The 23904-nt window shown below is 21.3% G+C and overlaps 3 protein-coding genes across 3 annotated transcripts; 2 read left to right on the top strand and 1 right to left on the bottom strand.

Moving 5' to 3' along the window:
- Positions 1 to 7108, top strand: PY17X_1105700 (MMS19-like protein, putative; the record flags this gene model as incomplete). Its single annotated transcript, XM_720161.2, has 2 exons — positions 1 to 6798; positions 7022 to 7108. The coding sequence occupies 2 exons, from the start codon at positions 1 to 3 to the stop codon at positions 7106 to 7108; spliced, it is 6885 nt and encodes a 2294-aa protein (XP_725254.2).
- A 199-nt stretch (positions 7109 to 7307) lies between these two features.
- PY17X_1105600 (conserved protein, unknown function) lies at positions 7308 to 8845 on the bottom strand (the record flags this gene model as incomplete). The annotated part of the gene is made up of 9 exons (XM_022956433.1): positions 7308 to 7404; positions 7532 to 7582; positions 7688 to 7753; positions 7847 to 7860; positions 8042 to 8092; positions 8208 to 8284; positions 8465 to 8524; positions 8608 to 8677; positions 8795 to 8845. 9 exons carry the CDS (start codon positions 8843 to 8845, stop codon positions 7308 to 7310), a joined length of 537 nt encoding a protein of 178 aa, XP_022812342.1.
- A 1507-nt stretch (positions 8846 to 10352) lies between these two features.
- PY17X_1105500 (conserved Plasmodium protein, unknown function) lies at positions 10353 to 23894 on the top strand (the record flags this gene model as incomplete). Its single annotated transcript, XM_725628.3, has 1 exon — positions 10353 to 23894. The coding sequence occupies one exon, from the start codon at positions 10353 to 10355 to the stop codon at positions 23892 to 23894; it is 13542 nt and encodes a 4513-aa protein (XP_730721.3).
- Between the last annotated feature and the right edge of the window lie 10 nt (positions 23895 to 23904).

The following is a 23904-nucleotide window of genomic DNA, read 5'->3' as shown; positions in this document are numbered from 1 at the left end:
ATGGATGATGTGGAAAATCTGATAGAGGAATACATTTCACCTGAACAAGCTATGTTTCGTTATGGAAAAGAAAAAAAAATAGAATTAATTTATGAAAAAAATAAAGATAAAGAAGAAACAAAAATAAGAAACGAGATACTAAAAAAGCTAGTTGATTTCATAGAAAATGATCCCCAAAAGAATGTAGAAGAAACAAATGAAAAAACAGAAAAACATGAAGAGAATGACTGCACATTCAGTGCAATAACTACAAGTGTAGAGTGTAAAAATGACATGACCTGTTCAGAAAAAAAAGGGTTAATTGATCAGAATAAAAAAAATAGAAAGCTAATTGACATTATTATGTACTTAAAGAAATACAATTTTTGCAATGAAAATATAAAAAGAGGAACATCGGTAAATTTAATATCTCAATTATTTGAAGAAATAGATTTTATAGAATTGGAAATAGAATATTTTAGAGCTATAATTAATTTTTTTATTAAAAAAATTGAAGATTGGCATTGTATAAATGGAGTTTTGAATTTTTTTTTAATTATTTTTGAGCGATATAAAAACAAATTAGAAGAAATGCAATATTGTGATGAGATTACAGAAGAATATAAGAAATTATTTATTTCAAAAAATAAAAAAGAAAAAAATAATATGAATAACAATGACAATATTTATGATAAAAATAAAATAATAGGTAGCGAAAATGACGAAATAAATGAAAATGTAATATCAAATTATTATAATAATTATAATAGTGAAAATGAAAGTAATGAATCATGGAGAAGTAGCTATGAATGTCAGCATGAAAAATATAATAGAAGAGATAATGATTTTGAAGAATTTGAAAATGAAGAAGAATCAGAAAATGAAAAAATTAAAGAAAATAGTACATGTATTGTTTATAAAATTATGAAAACAATATTTAAACACATATTTGCACCGAGTTATTTACAAATAGTAAGATTCAAATATTATAAAATAATTTTAGTATCGTTAGAACATTTTAAAAATGAAATAATAAATATTCCAAATTTTATTAATAAAATACAAGTACAATTAGAAGGGGAATCAGATCCTAGAAATATATTAGTCTTATTTGAAATAATATATATATTATGCAATAAATATATATTGCCTCTTAGTTCAAAATCACCTATGATAAATATTTATGATAATTTTGAGAATAAGGATGATGAAATAGAAGAATCTGATAGTTTATTTTCATGGAAAAAAGAAAATGAATATTTAAAATCACTAATTGATATAGCCTTTTATTATTTTCCTATCGAATTTATTAATAATGATGGACGATATGATTTTGTAAGTGAACAAAATTTACAAGAATCTTTTATAAAATGTTTAAAATCAAACAAAAGATTAGGAAATTATATAATTGTGAATATATTAGATCATTTTTATAATTATGAAAATGAAGAAATTAGTGAAAAAAATTTAAAAAATATTTTAGAAACTCTCAAAATATGTCTACCTTTTTATGGAGCCGATTGCTGTTCTCAATATATATCAACTGTTTTAGGATTGATCGAATTAGAATGTATCGAAAATAATAATGATGAAAATATGATTAACTATTTGATTGAGATTCTTATAATATTTATAAATTTATTAAATAAGGAAAATAATAATAAAAAAAAATATAACTTATATAATAAATATTTTATAAATATTTTTAAAAAATTTCAAACATATATAATATTACATAGATGTATGTATCAAGGAATAGATTATGATATATCAAATTTTGTGAATTTAGAAAAAAACGACATATTTTCAAATTCTGATAGTAAGGAATATATAAATAGTTTTTTCCTTAAAAATGAAGGGGAAGGGGAAGGTAACGAACAGATATACGAATCTGATAATGAGTTACACATCGAAAAGGAAAAAATAAAAATGTCGAAAATGTTTGATATATTTTCTGACAATATTCATGATACTGATTTGTCATATGAATGGGACGTTTCGGAATATGACCAAAGCGTTGAAAATAGCGAAAAGGGTAGCGAAAAAGGCAGCGAAAAGGGTAGCGAAAAGGGTAGCGAAAAAGGTAGCGAAGCAAGTGACGACAAAAATATACTATCTATATTAAAAGAAAAGAATGAGATTGAGAAAATGAATGAAGAAAAGGATAAAGAAAAAAAAAAGAATAAAATAAAAGTAGACAAATTTTATGTAATTGAAAAAATATTAACACATATAGCAAGTAGTAACACATATATTTGTTTGTTAACCTTAAAATTAATAATAGTTCCAATAATAAAAGAATGTTATTGTATGATTAAGATTTTGAATCTTCAAAATAATAATAAAGATAAAGAAAAAATATGGAATTTATTTGTAATATATATAAATTTTGCAAACAATTTGATAGAAAAAAGTATAAAAATTTATGATATCGTATCATTAAAAATTAATTTTATATATGAAATATATATACTGATAGAAATATTTAATAATGGAAAAAATGATATATTTTATAATTACCATAATTCTGGATTACAAATTTTTAACATTCTTTCGAATTTTTTATGTATGCACTATTTTGACAATAAAAAAAAAAAAAAAAAAATTAACTATTTTTCAGAGGAAATAAAAACAGTAAATAATTACAAACAAGTTGATAATTGGGAATATTTATTATTTTATAAATCTCTTTTATCTTTTTTCTATATAATTGAATTTCACCCCTTCAAGGTTAGAAGCCAGATTGTGATGCTTTACAATGGGCACGAAAATGGTAGAAAAATAAATGGTGGTGAGAATATAGAAGTAAATATGAACAATTTTGAATTTATTGATATATGGAGAAACGGCATAGTTAAAGAGCATGCAAATTATGTTAACGATATTGCCGAAAATAATGAGAACATATTACATCATAATAAAAATTATAAAAAAAATGATTTATTTTATTTTTTAATCTTAATAAATAAAATAATTAAGTATAAATATAAATATATACAAAATTATCTTCATTTTATTTTATTTAATTTGTCTTTTTTTATTATAAAGTTGTATCATTCTAAAGATCAAAATTATCAAAATTATCAAAATTTATTAACACATTTTTATGATGTTAACATAAATTATATTATTTTTCTAATAACCAATATATATTCATTTGTTTTGAAATATTATTATAATTATGTAAGTGCAATCAAAAATAGTTTTTTAAAAATGAATAAAACAGATAGTATACATGATATTCCAGAAAATTTGATAAATAATGATTTAAAAAAAAACGGCATCCTTTATAATTCTCAAAATGGTGACTCAAATTGTGACGAATTTGTCTGCTTCTATTTGCCTAATTCAAATAAAAAAGTCAAAAAAAATAATGTCGATATTTTTGGAGAAACATTTCCAAAAGATTCAGAATCATCACAATCGAATGAAGATTTTAGGAAATTTATTAAAGAGTGTAACGGAATTAATAATGATACATTTTTAAAACAAAATATGTTTAAATATGGTTCTAAATTGATTCCAAATTTATTTTGTGAAATAGAAAATAAGAAGAAAAATAATAGAAATGAAAAAATTAAATTTAATAAAATAGAAATTGTAATAAATGAAAAAATAAAAAAAGATTATATTATTCCTTTTTATTTTTCTTTTCTACTATATATATGTTATTTTTATACACATAATCTTTATGGAAAAATACAAAATTTTGAAGAAAACCCAAATGAAGTTAATAATAAAATAAAAAATATTTATGATAATAAAGACGAATTGTATAGTTCCTACATGTATGTAAACATTTTTGAAATAGTCGAATTGTGTATAAAATATATATATGAAGAAAAAATTGTAAGGGAAATATTTATAGATACACTTAATAAAAAAAAAGAAAAAATTAATAATTCTAATAATTCTAATAATTCGAATAATTCTAATAACTCTAACAATTCTACTAAATATGGATGTATAAATTTGATTAATGATAACGAAGATTTATATTATTATTCAACTTATATAAATGGTTTAACCAATTTTATAAAATTAAATGAAATTAAAAATGTAAAAATTATTAATATTATTATAAGTATGCTTGAAGATGATCAAAATAATGATTTAAAAGATTGCATTATTAGTTTTTTAAATAAATTTTTTTTTTTTACAAATTTATTAAATATCGAAATAAACTCATTTTTATATCTACTAACTGAAATCGCATTAATGTGTGACATGAATTATAGACACGATCAACATGAAACGATTTGCAATCAACATGAAACGGTTTGCAATCAACATGAAACGATTTGCAATAAAAATATTCAAAATTTAAAAAAATTACCAACTTATTTGTATAATAAGGCAAAACATTGGGTTAACCACATTTTTATTTTCCTTAATCCGGATAAAAAATCTCAATTTTTAAAAAACATTATTACGATTTCTATAAATTCAAATGGGTTGAGTGAAGAGAAATATGATAAAATAGCTAGCCAAGATAATTATATTTTTATTCAAAAAAATAAAAATTTATTACTAAAAAATCAGCCAATTCTTTTATTATTTATTCCTTATTTGTTATCATCACATATATATATAGAGGAAGAAGATATTAACTCACTTTTGAAATTTTGTATATATATATTTTTTTTTAATATATATAAAGAAAATTTTGGAATTAAAAATGACGAAATGTTAAACCCTGATGGGATAGAAGAAGTTGCAAACGAACCAATTGAAAATGTTGATATTTTAAAGAAATATAAAATTGAGAATAATTCTACATATTTAAAAGATGATATTCAAAATATAAAAAAAAATTTAAATAAAATAAATTATGAATTATTTAAAAATTTATATAAATGTAGTTTAACAATTATATCAGTTATATTTGCACACAGTTATATAAATAAAGAGGATGCTTTAAATTTTATTTATCAACATTTTGATGACATAAAATATTTAAATTTGTCTACAAAAAGTTCATTGCTTTATAAAAATATTATTGATCAATTTACCGAAATTTTTAAATCATTTATACATATTAAAAAAGGTATAAAGTCGGGTAAAAATTGTAATAATTTTTTTATTTTTTTGTCTAAAATTTTTCAAGTGAATTTTGATCAAAATTATTATCAAACTCATGATTTTATATTTTTTTTATTTGATCAACTTTATTTTAATAATAATAATGCAAAAATAATAGAAACTTCGAATTCTCAACATATTGATTATGAGATTCGCATAGTTGCAACGTCTTATTTCAAAGGGGGTGGTATGGAAGAGGAAAAAAAAGTTGCAAACATGAGTGGCGATAAAATACGATATAATTGGGAATGTTTAGAAGAAATAAAAAGGGGCTCGGCCAAATCTAATTCGCCTAAAACTTGTGCTATTCGATTAGCAAATTTGAAGGCCATCATTTCGAAAAAAAACAACATAGAAAAAAATCACAATTTAGAAAAAAATAGCCATTTAGATGGTGTAGACAAATTAGAGAGTGCAGAGTGTGAAGACTTCCACTTGAATTGCCATTTATTTTTTTCTATTTATCAAATATTCCAAACTTTTTATGATTTAACTTTTTATATTAAAAGCGGTGAAAAAAATAGTACGGAAATGGATATGGGTGAAAACGTTGAAAATGTTGAAAATGTTGAAAATGTTGAAAATGTTGAAAACGTTGAAAACGTTGAAAATATTGAAAATTTATATGAAAATGTTAATAAAGAATGTGAAGAGCATACATATATAATATTTTATTTTCATTATATTTCTTATATATATGAAAAAATATATCATATTATACATCATATTGACACAAACACTTTTTTTGAAGAAGAGAATTATAATAAAATATATTTTATAAAAAATTTAGAATTTTTCAACATTTATAAAACTATATTAATTAATTTTATTTACACATTATATAATTATTTATATTTTATTCAGATAACAAATAAATATATTACTATTACAGAATTTTTATTCATGCTTAACGATTGGAATATATCTATAAAACAATCTATGTCATATAATTATATAAAAGAAAATTACAAAATTACAAAATTTGTTAATTATTATTGCTTAAATAGTAAAATATGTCAAAATGATGAGTTGGATACTAGTTCCTCTTTATTGGATGGTGAGGATAAAGAGTGTAAAAATTTAACTGAAAATAATAAAAATATTTTGCAAAATTTGAGATATAATAAAAAAGAGAATCGTAATAAATATAATTGTAAATATATTAGTCTTATACATATAATGTCTATTTTTTTATTAAATATGACTATTGAACAAGTTTTAAAAAATCACTACAATGTTTTGAAATTATCAATTTTAAAGGGAATAAATAAAGTTGCAAACTTTTTTATTAACAAATCAAGCTATTTATACAATAATAAAAGATATATAAATAATGTTTTAAGGAAAAATATTAACATAGTTAAGGATATATTTTCAGATACAAATAAAAATTGCAAAAATGAAGAAAAACGAGTTTTAGTGAAAAAAATTATATCATTAAACATATTATGTTGTTTGCGTTTATTATATCTTATATTTAAACTTTTAAATTATTTTTTAAAATTTGAAAATAAAAATGAAAATATAAATCTTGAACCTTATGATGATAAAAAAAAAAATTCACTAAATAACCAATTGCAATTTTTGTTATCATACAAAAATATAATCATTAAGTCAGTAATGAAAATAATGATTTCTGTTCCTTTTAGTTTAGTTAGATATATTTGTGCTTGTATTTTTTATCTTCTTTCTTTTTATAATTATCAGTCTTTTTTACCATATTCCATAATCCAGGATGTAAGCCATTATTATTATATACTATTGTGTGTGCATGTATAATTTTTTTTTTTTAATTCACATTATTTTTATAGCGTCTATATATGCATACATCATTGCAAGTGGCACAACTGTATTTTGTCCGCTTTTGACAACTTCCACATGTGTATTTATTAGCTATCTTTACTTCGTCGCTCATTTCTTCGTTTATTTATTTTTTTTTTTTTTTTTTTTTTTTTTTTAGATTAATTGGAACTTATCCATAGCCTCAAACGACCCACATAAAAACGTTCGAAAAATCGTAATGTTGTGCAGATCGAGATGGATGTAATTATTATTTTATTACAAACATAAATTAGTTTAATTCGTAAAAATATAATAATAAACAAAATATATTTGGTTAATTATTTAAAAAAGAATGTGTAAAACATGTACCAGAATGTACAAAAATATATTTCCAATAATAAAGAAATCCAAAAAATAAAAAATTATTAAATAGAAAAATATAAACAAATATATTGAGGATATCCCTAATTTATTTTAAAAATATAATTTATAAAAAAAAGAAAAATTACTAACAAAAGCATGGAGATAAAGGGTCCATATATTACCAAAACATCGATCCACCTGAATGTACAGAAAAAAAAGGGGAGAAATATATGACCAGGCAAGGTAAATATTGCCGTTAATATATATAATAACTAATGAAAAGCAAGAATAATATATGTATTAATTTGTCATTTTGAAATATTACGAAATAAAACGACCATAAATCGTCAAATGTAAAAAGACTTGAAAAGGTGTCCTATAAAAAAAAAAAAATAAATAGTACATTATGAAGGTATATAATTGTAATGCAAAATAATTATAAAAATATTTTACAATTTTACATGAACAGTCATAATTTTACCAATCAGATTTCCCTTTGTAATTTATATTATTTAATACAGTAGCTACATGATGATGGCAATTATTTCTGAAGGAGATAAATATATGTATATGATAATTTTAAATGTGTATATTCCAAATTAAAAAAAAAGAATTACAGATTAAAATTTTATTTTTTTACCGAAATAAATTATGCTGAATGAAAAAGAAGGAAATAAATAGGTGAATAACCAAAAAAAAAAAAAAAAAAAAAATAAGGTTATATAATTTGATAAGAAGAAAAAGAATGTGATAGAATGGGTATAATCATTAAAATGGGTATTAATAATAATATAAGGATTTTTTATATTATATATAAAATGGATATTATTTGTACTGGTCTGTTGGAAAATTCATTATCCGCCTTAATTATGGCTTCATCATAAGACTGTGCAATAAAAAAAAAAAAAAAAAAAAAAAAAAAAATAAGAATAAAAATAAAAATAAAACAATTTATTGATAAATGTTAGGAAAAAAAATATTTTTTATGATTTTTTTAGTACAGCATCAGTAATTGATAGTGGAAGTTTATTTTTGTCGAGTTTCCAATATTTCATCGGATCGCCAAATCCCATATCATCTACAATTTTAGAAATAAAAATTGGTGATAGTTTATTCTTAAAACCTCAAAATATAACAGTGCACATAAGCACATAAGCACATAAGCACATAAGCACATAAGCACATAAGCACATAAGCACATAAGCAGATAAGCAGATAAGCACATAGCAAGCCTTATAATATGTACATATAGAATTACCAACAGAAATTGTGTACGATCCTGAGAAATCATGGACGATACCTTCCGATGTGCAAATGCCTAAGAATATATAATGGTTTCCAAAACATTTTATTATTATTATTATTGTAAATACATATATATGTGGTTAAAGCTTAATTTACCAATATGTCCAATGATTGGAATAAATGTGGATACAAAAGGAAGATATGTGAATACTACACAATATGGAAACTGTTTATAAAAATTATGTACATATATATTATACGATTGTATTATGAAATTATATATATATATAAATAAATCGGAAAAAAGTTGTTATTTTTTTTTTTGGGCTTATTATTTAATAACCTTATTCTCTTTTTTATTAATCTCCATATCTTGGATAAAATCATTTGACATTATTGCTTATAAAATTAAAATACACTAAATAAATATTTATAATTTTGTAATAAAATAAAAAATAAAATTATGTGAAAATGGAATATAGTATGTGTGTATACTTTAGAATAAAAATTTTAGGATAATTAAAAATATATTTGTTTTTTCATTTTATTCTTCAAGACATTATTCTTTTTTCTTTATTTTTTTACACTTTATATATAACAGTTTTGTGATATTTCCATGGGCTATTTTTATATGTACATATGTACATAATATATGCATGCATTTATTTTAATTAATTATTTTTTTTTTTTTGTAAGATTAAGAAAAATATGTTAACACACAAACTTATGCTATTCACAAAAATAATTTATGTGTGAATTTTTTTTCCTCTAATTGTTATAAAAGAATTAAATTGGACTATATTTTTATTATACCAGTTTAAACATTTATATATATGCTTATATATGCTTATATATATTTATATATGCTTATATATGCTTATATATATTTATATATGCTTATATATATTTATATATTTTATTTTGTGTGCTACATTTTATGTTTAAGAAAAATAAAGTAGCTTATTTCATTGATGGAAAATAGTTTTGTATTTTTTTTTTTTTTTTTGCAATAATTTAAATATCTGTATTGTGTATATGTACTGTGTATATGTACTGTGTTTATGTACTGTGTATATGTACTGTGTATATGTACTGTGTTTATGTACTGTGTATATGTACTGTGTATATAATTGTAGCATATAACATAATTTAATACATATATTTTATTTCAATTTTTTTGATTGAAACTTTTAATATATATAATGATTTATATATTTTGAAAATGTTTACAATTTCTTCTATTTCGTTCATATTTATTTTGTATACCTTTGTATATATGAGTATATTTTTTTTTTTTTTTATTTAATATTATTTGTTGTAAAATAATTCTGAACAGCTATTAATATTTAACTTATTTTTATTTCTAATAATATGTGTTTGCAGACATGTATTAATCGTTTCGTTTGTTTTCTTTTTTTTGGATACTTTGCAAATCCGGAAATATAATTCCTCTATATAAAGAAGATTCAAATTTTATGTACCTCTCCTTTGTAAATGTACATGTATTATACATACATACATATATATATATATACATATAATATAGCTTGATGTAACGATTTTATTTATTTAATATTTACATTTTCTATTGTTTGCAATTATATCATCATTTGTGTATTATACACTATTTGAGTATCTATGATTTACATTAATATTTTTTGGCTTGTATATCACCCAATTATGCATATGCATATGTGTATGTATGTATAGAGAGAAAGCTAGCTTATTAGATTTTTCACCATATATATACATATACGTATGTGTGGCTACACACATATATATTTGTTTATTTCATTCACCGTTTGATGAATAAATAATGAGATATATAATTTTTTTTTTTTTTATTTTATAACTTATTATCGTCATGTTTTAGTTTTTAGAAATATATTTTTTTTTTTAAAATGATGGAAAAAAAAATAAATGAAAGTATATGCTCATCTGTTGGAAGTAGCATATTATATGATATGCTATCATGTGGAAATGAAAAAAGTAAAAAGACGTTAGATGAAATAAAAGAATTAAAAAATAAAAATAAAAAAATTATGAAAAATGAGATAAAAGAATATGAAATAGTTAATAAATTAATAAATGAAAGAATAGAAACAATGCCAAATATATTATATAGTTTTAATGATTCTGTAAAAAATATTTTTAATTTTAGTCAGAACAATTTATCATTTTCTAATATATATGATAATGAAAGTTGTAAAAACGATTTCATAGAATCTTCTGAAGGAGATAGAACCACATCTATTCTAAATTATAATAATAATAATATTGAAAATTATGATTTAAACTCAAAAAATAATAATAAAAAAATAATAATAAATAATAGTTGTTTATTAAGTGATGATAAAGAAGATTGGGAAGGTAAGAATACCAGTTTGTTTGCTGAATTCGAAAGAAAACACAATAAATATAATGACCATGACGAAAAGATGAAGAATATAGATCTTGATAATATGTGTAACATAAATAATTCTATTATAAATATATCAGAATTAAAAAATAAAATTGAAAAGGAAAAATTGCCATTTTCTTTTGATAATAAATATAATATAAAATCTGAAACATCAAATATGAGTTCCGAAAATTTAATTTCTGTATCAAAAAGTGATAGAAATGGGCTAGAGCAAAGCGAGAAACGTGCAAGTGAAATAGCCAGCGGTGCAAACAATGTCAACGGTGTAAACGGTGCAAATGATGCAAACAATGTAAATGGTGTAAACGGTGTAAACGGTGTAAACGGTGTAAACGGTGCAAATGGTGTAAACGAGTCTACGTGTTCATTTTTTGAAAATACGCAAAATGCACTACTAAGTGATGTAAAAAGAGACAAAAGCAATTTGAATAAATCTAATGAGCAAAACAAATTCTCTTTTTGCAGTGACACAAATAATAATAATATAATAGGATATGATGGAAGAATATATTCTCAGTATTTTGCTAAATGTGAAGATGAGCAAAGCGAAGAAAATGGGCAAGCAATAGCAAAAACAGACAATATATCTACTAATATAATGAATGAAAATGTAGTAAAATTTAATAACATATCAAATAAAAATTTAGAAAATAAAAATTTAGAAAATGAAAATTATACAATAGTAGATAGATGTTCATATATCACACAAAAATTAAATAATCCCAAAAAGATTGTTTTAAATATTTCAAAATTATACATTGGAAATGATGAAAATAGTGTGGAAAATTTACATTTTTGGGATGAAAAAATAAAAAATTATAAAAAAGTGTATGCATGCTTTTCCATTCCCATTGGGTACGAAAATGGGGCGATTGAGGAAAAGGGAAACCGGGGCTTCAGCTTAACTTCTGACGTTTTCAGAGAAAAAAATGAAAAAGGTGAAAAAGGTGAAAATGGAAAAAAAACTGAACATTTTGAAATTTCTGAACATTTTGAACAAGCTAAATATAGACATTTTAGCGAAATTCATAAAAATAAAAAATGTATAAAAAAAGGAAACATAATTTATCATAGTTTTTATATTGAAAGTAAAAAGATAAATAAAGGTTGTATAGATTTTTTTTATGAAATATATTTCAACGTTGATAAAGAAATTTTGAAAAACATAGAGTATGGTTCCGTTTTGGTTTGTGGTAACACATACGAATCGATGTTAAGTGAAAAAAATAAAAATGTAAATTTATTTGAATATCCATTTTTTTTACCAAATAATTGTGAAATTCTAGGTTTTTCTAAAATACCAGTGACACATATTTTGAATTCAAAAATCAGGATTAAAGAGATGAGGGTGGATAATTCCGATTTCGAAAATGTTAATAAAAAATACGTCTTTTTATTTTACACATATTTAAGCATGTTTGAAATAGAAAATGGCACAAGAAATGGCGCAAAAACTGGCGCAAAAACTGGCACAAAAAATGGCATAAAAAATCATGCACAAAATGATGCACAAAATGATATGCAAAATAATTTGGACAGTTTCATTTTTGAAAAAAACGAAAACAAAGACGCTTTTGCCAACGATGCAAATAAAGAATGTTCTAAATCAGATAATGATAAGAATGCAAATGATAAGAATGCAAATGATAAGAATGCAAATGATAAGAATGCAAATGATAAGAATGCAAATGATAATAAATTAAACATCTCAAACATAAATAATAAATATGAGGAAACAAATAAGCAATCAGGAAAATGTAGCAACAGCTTCTCAAATTTAATAAAAGAAAAGGAAAAGGAAAGTTATAATATAATCGAAAAAAAAGAAATGAATGTAGATAATGATGTGAAGGAAGATGAAGAGATATTATACATATATATCGATAAGATTATAAATTTGTCTAATTGCTCATATGGTAATATCTCTATTTGTATTCGTTTATATAAAGATGAAAAATATTTTTATAAAAATTTTAGTATAGATACTGAAAAAAAAATGTGTATATTATTATTTTCAAAAAGAAAACTTATGAATATTTCTCAAATTATTTTTGAAATATGGAATAATTTATCAAATAAAGAAAAAAATATTTTAGAACCCGAAGAGATCGAAGGGGAATGTTTAGGAATCATTAAAGCAGATGTTACAGATTTAAAAAATAATAAAAATATAAAATATATCGAAAAAAATATCGAGCTTAGTTACACATTTTATAATGATGATATAAATTTTTTGTTTAGAATACTTATGGTTAAGGGATTAGAAAATATGTATCAAAATGTTATGAATTTTTGTATAAATTATTTTAAAAATAATTATATAAATGTAGATAATGATAAAACGAATAATTTGATTCAACCAAAACCACAAGAGTATCCAACCCCCCAAGAGTATCCAACCCCCCAAGAGTATCCAACCCCCCAAGAGTATCCAACCCCCCAAGAGTATCCAACCCCCCAAGAGTATCCAACCCCCCAAGAGTATCCATTTTGCATGAATAAAGATTCCGAAAATTTGGAAAAAATAAACAATGTAAACAATATAGATAATGTAAACAATTTTGATATTTATGAAATATATAGAGAAATTCTTAAAAAGGATATACGAGCGAATAACATAATTGACAACATTTTAAACAAAAATAAAGCTTTAGTAAATAAAAAAAAAGAATCTGAATTTGGTTTTCCTTTGAATGATAATGGAAAAATAGATGGCACATCGGCTGATAGTAAAGATATAGACTATTTTTCTAATTTAAAAAATGAAAAAATGGTAATTGATAAGGATGGAAATGGACAAAATATATATATAAATAAAATATGTCTTAAAAATGAACTTTATCTTTTTGGAATGAGCGAAGAAATTGTTAATATGATAATGGAAGATATAGAAAATAATAATTATTTTATTAATGAAAATGATTCAAAATATATATTAAAAAATAATTTTGATGAATATATATATAAAATACATAATAAATGGGAAAAATTATCAAATAAATTATTTTTAAAAAATAATAAAAATATGATGTTAAATGATGTGTGTGAATATTTAGACAGTTTGTATATTGGTGATGATAATTATTTATCTAAAGAAGATTTTTTTTTATTTTTTGAACAAGTTGGTATAACTTTTGTAGACATGTTGATATTTGAAGAATTATGTTTATTTTTTTTTGATAAAAAAAAAAAAAAAATAAATTTTTCTCTTTTTTCTTTATTAATTATAAAAAAGGGAATAATTGAAACCAAAAATTTATTATATGGTTATAATACATTAGTTAATTTTTTTGATTTTTTAAAAATTAATAATATAACTATAGAATATTTAGAAAATGAAATATTTAAAACAATGTTACAAAATAATTATTATTCTGAACGAATCAGAAAATATGTGTTAACAAAAATTATGACTATATCACCTAATATTGAAAATAAAAATTCAAATGAAATCTTATCAATATTTTTAAAAAATAATGATAATATATGTTCATGTACATCTTTACGTTTTTTACATTCTATTCAATTTATTTTAAATAAATATAATAATCAAAATTTTTCATCATTTGAATTATTTTTTCTTGTTAAATATATTATACACAATCAATATAAATATATATTACCTGATATGCATGTATTTATAAATGAAATAAAAGGCATTGAAAAGGTAAATATTACATTTTTCCTGTGTCTTTATTATATATATACATATCAAAGTATAGATGTAGAACCCGAATCTTTAACTGAGTCTCCTAGATGTCATCATAATAATTATCATCATCAAAATGGAAATTATATATCTGACTCAGAAATAAACAAACAGATTGATTTTTGGAAACAAGAACGGATTTTGTTTCCCGGCAAGGAGAGCACTCCAGATGCTGATCGTGCAAATGAAACTGAAAATGGAAACAATTTAGGAAACAATTTAGGAAACAATTTAGAAAATACAAGTCAGCATGCGGCCTTGACCATGTCGATGTTAGAAAGCAAACAAAGCGATTATAAAAGAGATAGAGAATATTGTTCTATTTTAAATAAAAATGATTTACATTGCAAACTGATAGATGACTCACCAAAAAGGGAGTTGAAAAAAGAAAAGGGAAAAGATTCTGAAAAAATGTGCAGAATACATAACATTGGATTTGTAAGCAGTGGTGGCGAGTATAACACTAAAGATGTAGATGCAGATCAGAAGTGGAAAGATGTAGATGCAGATCAGAAGTGGAAAGATGTAGATGCAACTCAGAAGTGGAAAGATGTAGATGCAACTCAGAAGTGGAAAGATGCAGATGCATATCAGAAGTGGACAGATGCTGACGAAGAATCAAATATAATGCAAGTCTATAAAGGAGAGTTTGTTAGAACCACAAAAAATATCACTACTCAAAATGTAACTTCCCAAAGTGTAATCGAAAAAATGGGCAATAGAAAAGACATAAAAAATGGGAAAAAAAATTGTTTGGTAATTTTATATAGTAGAATAGTGAGTGAAATTATTAGTGTTGAATATGTGGCAAAATGTTTGCAAATTTATTATGAACAAAGCAATAAAAATGAAATAAAAAAAAATTTTGATATATTGCATCTACTAGATAAACTTGGAATATATACATCAATAGATATTGGAATAAATTTATTAAAATGGTATGAAGACGAAATTCATATTTTTGAAAATAAAAACAATTTTTTTAATAGATTTAAAAAAATAAATAATTCAGTTTCAATAAAAGATTATAGTATGAACAAACATATAAACATTATAAATAAAATAATAATTAAATATTCTGAAAATCATAATATTGTAGGAAATATATTATCAGGATCAGTATTGGAAAATTTTTTTAATGTTTTAAAAGAAAAAAATATAAATATCCAAATTTTTTCAAAAAATCCGATTTTTTCTTATACAGATTTTTATAAACAAATAAAAAAGTTAAATTTAGATTTCTCTAAAAATTATATACCTCTATTATTTTGCAATTTATTGTCATATGATCTGTCTACATTTTATAGTATTCATAATAAACTTATTTTTTTTGATTCTATACAACATAAATGGAATTATTGGAATAAAATTAATTTTGAATTTTCCTATGTCATTGATAATAATTTATTTGATAAATTAAATTGTGATACAAAAAATAATTTTGATGGAATTCTTCAAAATGTGAAACACAAACGAAAGGAATTAATCATGCATTGTGAAGAGGAAAAGGAAGAAGAAATGGAAAAAGAAATGGAAAAAGAAATGGTGGAAGAAATGGTGGAAGAAAGAGAGAAAGATTGTCATATTTATTTTTATAAAAATCAGAAAAAACGGTCTACAAGTGTTGTAAAAAAAATTATAAAATATGATTATTTTTTTCTTCCTTTATATAGTATTTTCTTTTATTTTTCGAATGATACATATTTATTTGGAGAAGAATTAATAAAAATATTTTTTTTGAAAATTTTTCAATTTGATATTAGATACATAAATATAAATGAATACAGAAATAAATATTACACATTTTATGAATTTTTAGAACTCTTAAAAGAAGCAAATTTATTATCTAATTATCATCAAAATGATGATATTTTTTTTAGAACCGATTTTTTAAAACTTATTATTTTAGTGAATCGTATGTGTTCAAATAAAAAGAAAAAAAATTTAATAAAAAATGTTAAGACAGATTATGAATCAAAAGAAAATGATATAAATTTTGATGAAATAATAGAAAAAAATATAAATAAATTTTCTTCAAATTTTAAAAAAAGTTTAAATGCGATAAAAAAAAATATATATAAATTAAAAAAAGATTTTCCTGATAATTCTACATCTTTATTTGATGCATACAATGAAATATTTGATACATGCCGAGCAATTAAAACAAATACAAATTATAAAAATGAAGATAGTGATTCTAGTATCATTTTAACGAATAATAAACAAGATATTTTAGAAAATAGAAATAAATTATTGTTAAATTATTTTATAAAAAGCAAATATATAATTAAACATATTAGAGAATATTTTTATTTATTTGTTTTGTGTGATAAAATAATGAGTTATAATAAAATGGGAAATAAAAATTTAATAAAACTTTCTTTTAACAATTCTGATTTTTTATTTTATCAAAAAAAGTTGAAATCGTATCAGTTAGAAAAAATGAAAACTAAAATGTATCCAAAAACAATGAAACAAATAAATAAATTGGATAATAAAAAAATGGAAAATTATAAAAATTATGAGAATCGTTATAGCAATATAAAAATAACTGACTTTCCATTTTTATATGAAGAAATTTTTATATGTCATAAAGAAAAACAATTTGAAAAAAAAGAATATGCATATATGGTATATCCATATATATTACTATTTTGTGATTTTTTAAAAAGAATTATAAGTATATATAAAAAAAAAAATGTGTATTCAAATTATATACGTAAGTTATTCCATTTTAATAATTATGACAAGCCAAATAAAAAATTTTATTTTATGCATAATGTCGAAAATATTATGACCAGGTCAGGTAGTTTTGATTTAAAAGAATGGAATAAAATTTATACTATATTTGAAATGTTAGACATAAAAATTGATGAATTTTTTTTAAATTTGTCCAAAATATTAGAACAAAACAAATATATAATTACACTTTTCAATGATATAGTTATATTTAATTATTCTGAAAGTACATTATTTGATATCATATCATTTTGTAGTAATAATAAATCACATGATGGAATAAATTTGCATGAACATGTTAATAATGAACTAGCCATTGAGTTTGAAAATAATGAAAATCATATTTCATTAAAAAATCAAAAAAAAAAAAAAAAAATGGATATATTTATTAAAAATACAATGTATTATATGTCTTTTAACAAATTAATATTAAATGATTTAGATAAAAATGACCAAGAATATATGCATAGACATATTATCAAGAATAAAAATTATGTAAATTATATGACACACATGTATATAAGAATGTTATTTAATGAATGTATATCATCTGGGTTAAATATAAATAAATTATTTCAAAATATAAAAACACGAAATTCTTTTATAAATATTTTATCTAAACATTTTAATCATATATTTTCAGAATTTGATATAGATATATTTACAAAAAAATATTCATATGTTTTTGATATGACTTCTATTCATTTAAGTTTGTATAATAATTTTATTTTTTACAAAGATTTCTTAAAAGACATGTACAAGCAAGGTGATTATTACACTAACTATTTGAAAAATAAATTATTAAATTTTTTTCTAAAAAATAAACATATTTTTTCCTTGAAAAGATATAAAGGTGTAGAAATAAGAGAAGAAAATGAAATTTCTAACAATGACAATATTATTAAAATAAGGAAAGAAGAAGAAGAAGATTATTTAATACCTAGTATTGATTTAAAAAATATATTAACATGTCATGGTATATTTTTATCGTGGGCAGAATTATACGATTTTTTTCATCCTTTAAATAAATATTGTGTTATTCACGAAAATGGAAAAAAAGAGAAGAATATATCAAATACAGAAAATTATAAAGATAGTATAGACAATTTAAGAAATGATGAAAATCTAAATCCATATATTTTAAAAGCATATATAAATTTTTCAAACTTGTTAATAATTGCTGAAAAAGCATGTATACAAAAAATAAAAATAGAAGATTCTTTTCCATCAAATTGTAGTAACCAATTAATAAACATATACAATGATACTGAAGAAAAGGTGTTAACTAATCAAAGTGTTTATAGTATAGATGTAAAAAGGAAAGCTTTAGAAAAGATAAAAGATAATAATTTTCAAGACAATGTATTGGATGGAGATATATATGTAGATGTAGAAAATGACGAAAAAGAGGTAACCATTTCAAATGACGAAAAAGAGGTAAACATTTCAAATGACAAATTGAATATAAAAAAGGAAAATAAAAAAAGGAAAAGCATCAAAATAAAATATGATAAAAAAAATGAAAATCGAAATAAAATGGTAATGTATAAAAAAGAAGATGTTTTAAAAATCAAAAAAAAATTTACATCTATAGAATATAATATTATGAACTCAGAAAATAATGGTTATTATTATAATGTTAGTTTTAATGTGTTAACTTTAGAAAAATTATTATATTTATTATTTATAAAAGTTAGTAATTTGTTAATAAAAAAAAATTTAAAATATGAACAAATATATTTTGGTATAAAAAATATAAAAGAAAAAGATATAAAAAAAAAAGAAATAAAAAATGCATGTTTATTATTATTAAATTTGAATGATGAAGAATTGGAAAATGTTATTCCTGATGATTTTATAATTTGGGAACATGATTTCAAGAAAGGTGTGTATATAAATATTAATATATTGAAAGAAGAATATAATAATTTATTTTCAAAATTTTACAAAAAAAAAAATAAATCGAAAATCCATGTTAATGAATTTATTTCATTTTTTGAAAAAAAAAGCATAGATGTTAAATTTTCGAATTATAATCTTTTTTATAATTTTTCTTATGAATGGATAAATTTTATGAACATTAAAAATGAGTATATAAAAAGAGCAGATTGTGAGGAATTAATAATGCGATTTGAAAAGGTTGAACAGGTTGAAAAGGTTGAACAGGTTGAAAAGGTTGAACAGGTTGAACAGGTTGAACAGGTTGAAAAAAAAGAATCAAGCATTTTGGATACTGAGTTAGACAGCCCTTCTATTATTAGCAAGATTAATAAAAAGGTTTCAAAAGAAAAAATAATTGAAAAATTTGAAAAAAATACAAAAGAAATAAAATGGAAAAAAATATTAACCCCGATATTTGAAGCGAACATATTTTATTCACATACATTTAGGATAATACTCCGAGAATTTACAGGAATCAATAAATTTGCAAAAAATTTTGATTTTGAGCATGGCGATTTGGTAAATAGTAACGATAACATGGGGAATGATAACGAAATATGTAATGACCATTTCAAATTGTCTTATTTTTGCTATTTTGGAATGAACGAAATAATTATTGACAATTTATTTAATAAAAATAATTATGAAAAAAAAAATAATGTTTTTTTTCTCAACTATTTATTTAAGCATACATTTTCAACAATTAATGAAATGGATATAATAAATTTGTTCGAAAAAAATAAAAATATAATAAAATTAAAAATGTTATATAAAAATAAAATTATATCTGAAGCAACATTACATATATTAGAAATATTTTCTGTAATAAAAAATAAAAATAAACATGAAAATAAAACTGTATGCTTTATATATAACAATAATAATAATAATAAAAATGACAAAGATATTTTATTTCTAGATATAGATATATACTATCAAAATAAAATAATCAAATCTTCTTCAGAATCTGTAAAATTTGATACACATCATGGAAAAATTAAAAAAAAATGTCAAAGCGGCCCAATTGGTGTTGAAAAGGGAAAGGAAAATGAAAATGGAAAGGAAAATGAAAAGGAAGATGAAAATGAAAAGGAAGATGAAAAGGAAGATGAAAATGAAAAGGAAGATGAAAATGAAAATGAAAAGGAAAAGGAAAAGGAAAAGGAAATAAATTCAGATGAAGACAAAACGAATGGCATTTTTAATTATAGTTGGGAATATGTGTTAATGAAAAATGGGAAACGTATCTCACCTTTAAGAAATGCAAATTTGGAAAAACACCAAATTGAAAAAAATGTGGGAAATTCGGTAAAATTAGAAAAATATCAAAATGATTCAAAATGTCAAAATTTTGCAAACATATCTATTACAGATATTATTATACCAACAAATTTTATCAAATTTGTAAAAAATAAATTTTATGAGGAAAAAAAGGAAGGCGAAAAAAAGGAAGGCGAAAAAAAGGATGAAGGAAAAAAGGAAGATGTGTTCATTTCTATATATGTAGAAATATATAAAAAAAATGAAAATGAAGAGTATAAGCTTATATCTTCGTCAGCTCCAAGTATTATAAATAATTCTACAATTTTCGAAAAAAAAAATGAGAAAAAAAAAAAAAAAAAAAAAAAAAATTGTGAAATGGAAAATAACAATAAACATAATGTAATAGATAAAATTAGCTGTTCTGAGAACGATCTTAAAAAGACAGAAAAAGATTTACCATTTAGTAAAAAAGGAAAAAAATTAAAAATAAATATAATAAATGAATATTTAAATATATGTAATATAAAAATTAGACATAATGAAATATTTGAAACATTTAATTTATATATCGAAGGTAAAATTGTAATAAGAGCTTTAGTATCTTATAGTTATCATTCGGAGGATATATTATTGGGTAAACATTATTTTAAAATAAAAAATATAATAAATCAAAATAAAGATATATATTACTGTGCTGAACGTTTATTTTATCCAATTTTTGAATCTAATTTTATATCTAATTTGGATAAAAAAAATAAAGGAATTAATATATTACATAATAATATAATAAATAACGATTTGGCAAATGATCAAAATAGTTGTAATTGTATAGATGTAAATAAATGTAAAGAAAATAAAGATTTGGAAATATGTAAATCATGTTCAAAAAATATTATAGGATATATTTCATATCAATATGAAATAGATAAAAATAATATATTTAAAGAAAGAGAAAAAATATCAAAAATAGTGATTCCTAATTTTGTGAAAATATATTTTGTAAATAAAAATTATGAAAATAATAATTATAATGATGAAATAAATGATGATCTTCTTATAAACAGAATTTATGAAGTAATGTTTAGTGATATAATAAAAAATGTAAAATATAAAAAATTTGTGAATTTAGAAATATTTTTAAATGCTTTAAAGAAATGTAAATATAGTAATTATATAAAATATTTTGAATTTTATTTTTCTAATTTTATTAATTATAATAATTCATTATATTTTTCTATAAAAAGTATATTATTAATATTAGCAATTAAAGAGTTGTCTTATAATTTTGTTCATTTTTTACATATTTTTTTTCATGAAATAAATAAATATATTTTTAATGTTAGTGAAGTTGGAATAGTTCAATCTGCTTATTTTATAAATTGTGTTTTAATATCTCAAAATAAAGTTCTAAAAAATATAGAATATGAAAATAAAATAAACAAAAAACAAGAAAAAAATGAAAATGGGTGTGCAAATAAATATGATCAAATAGTTGAAAAATCTTTTTCGTCAGATATTTATGTAGACAATGATTTGAGTTCCTCTTCATTTGTGAAAATAAATCAACAGAAAAAAGAAAAAATTGGGTTAAATCAAAATGATTGGTCTATCATACATAATTGGACAAAATGGCTAGTTCAATATGAACAAAAAAAAAAAAAATTTTTTTTTTTTTATCTTTTTTTAAATGACATTATTTCATTTTATGAAGAAAAAAAGGAAAAAGAAAAGGTGAAAAAAAAGGGGGAAAAAAAGGAAAAGGGAAAAAAAGAAAAAAAGCAAAGACATGCCTTTTCTTTGATGTATAATAACTGTATTGATGTAATTAAAAAATCGCCTATTTTCAAAAAAGATGATACTCCAAAATTGGCTAGTCAAAATATAATGAATAATAAAGAAGACGATGTGGGAAAAAAAAACGAAAACATTTTAAACGCAAATGGAAATAATAATATAGTGGAAACACAGATAGAGGATGAAGCCAAGATAAAAGACGAAGCCAAGATAAAGGATGAAGCCAAAATAAAAGACGAAGCCAAGATAAAAGACGAAGCCAAGATAAAAGGCGAAGCCAAGATAAAAGACGAAGCCAAGATAAAAAGCGAAACAGATATAAAAATGAATGCATATATTAAAGGGAGACACAAAATAAATAACTTATTTTGTGAAAAAAAAACAGCTTTATACAAATATAATGATATAAAAAATTATGATCGAAATAAATGGAACACTTTTAGGCAACATCTTAATAACAAACACTTGATAATAGACAAAACCAAATGTAGGTTTGTGAAAAATATGAATAATGAGAAAGATGGAAGAAATGAGAGTGGTAAATACAAAATATATTTAAAAATAAAAAGAATTAAGTATTCATTTCCTCTTATAAATAACAAAAAGATAAATATATTTGTATCATTACAAATTGTATTAAATAATTACAAATTATTAAAAAAAAATGGAGTGTTTCCATATATATTAAATAATGATGAAAATAATTATATAATAAATAAAATTCAAAAAAAAAGTTCTGTTTTTTTTTGTGACAATTATTTTTCTTTTAAATATTCTTCAATATTATTATTACCAAGTATTAATGAGCTTAGATCAATATTTTCAAAAAATAATGAAGAAACTTATTTATATGATTTAAAATTCTATTTAAACAATTTTTCTGTACAAATATGTTTTTATAAAGCTGATGAAAATGCATCTAACGTTTTGAATTTTGACATTCCTGACAATGATAATAATTTAGTTCAAAATCATCTTTACAATGCAAGTAAATATTTAAAAAACAAACAAAATAAAATCGACTTAATAAATAATCAAGTTAATCAATTAGGAAAATACAAAAATGTTTTAGAATATACATATGAACAGATTGGTTCAAATAAGGAACATCTTTTAATTGCAAAATCAATTATTCCACTATCTATTCTTTTAAAAAAAAAAAAAACAAAAATTCATGTTCCTTTAATTTTTTCACCATTTATTACAACATATGTTAATAAAAACGAAATCGAAGTCATTTTAAAATATGAAAAAGAAAATGAAAAAGAAAATGAAAAAGAAAATGATGAAAAGGAACATGATGAAAAGGAACATGATGAAAAAGAATATTTGTCACATTTTAATAGTACAGACAATTATTTAAGAAATTATCATAACTTATCTAGTTCGTTAAATACAATACAAAAAATGGATACCAATAATTTTTGTGATATTCCTTACATACCCAAGCTTAAAAAAACAAAACTAAATTTGACTAAAGATAGAAAATTTCCTATTTCTAAAAATTATGTATATGATGAGCATTCTAATATACAACTTATGTTTGTTCCAAAAATTCCACCTCCAATTTCTTAATTCTTATTTT

This window comes from Plasmodium yoelii (genome assembly GCF_900002385.2).
Source record: "Plasmodium yoelii strain 17X genome assembly, chromosome: 11".
In the NCBI taxonomy this organism is placed as follows: Eukaryota; Apicomplexa; class Aconoidasida; order Haemosporida; family Plasmodiidae; genus Plasmodium; species Plasmodium yoelii.
The sequence above is the reverse complement of the archived record's forward strand: the minus strand, read 5'-3'. Positions and strand labels throughout refer to the sequence as shown.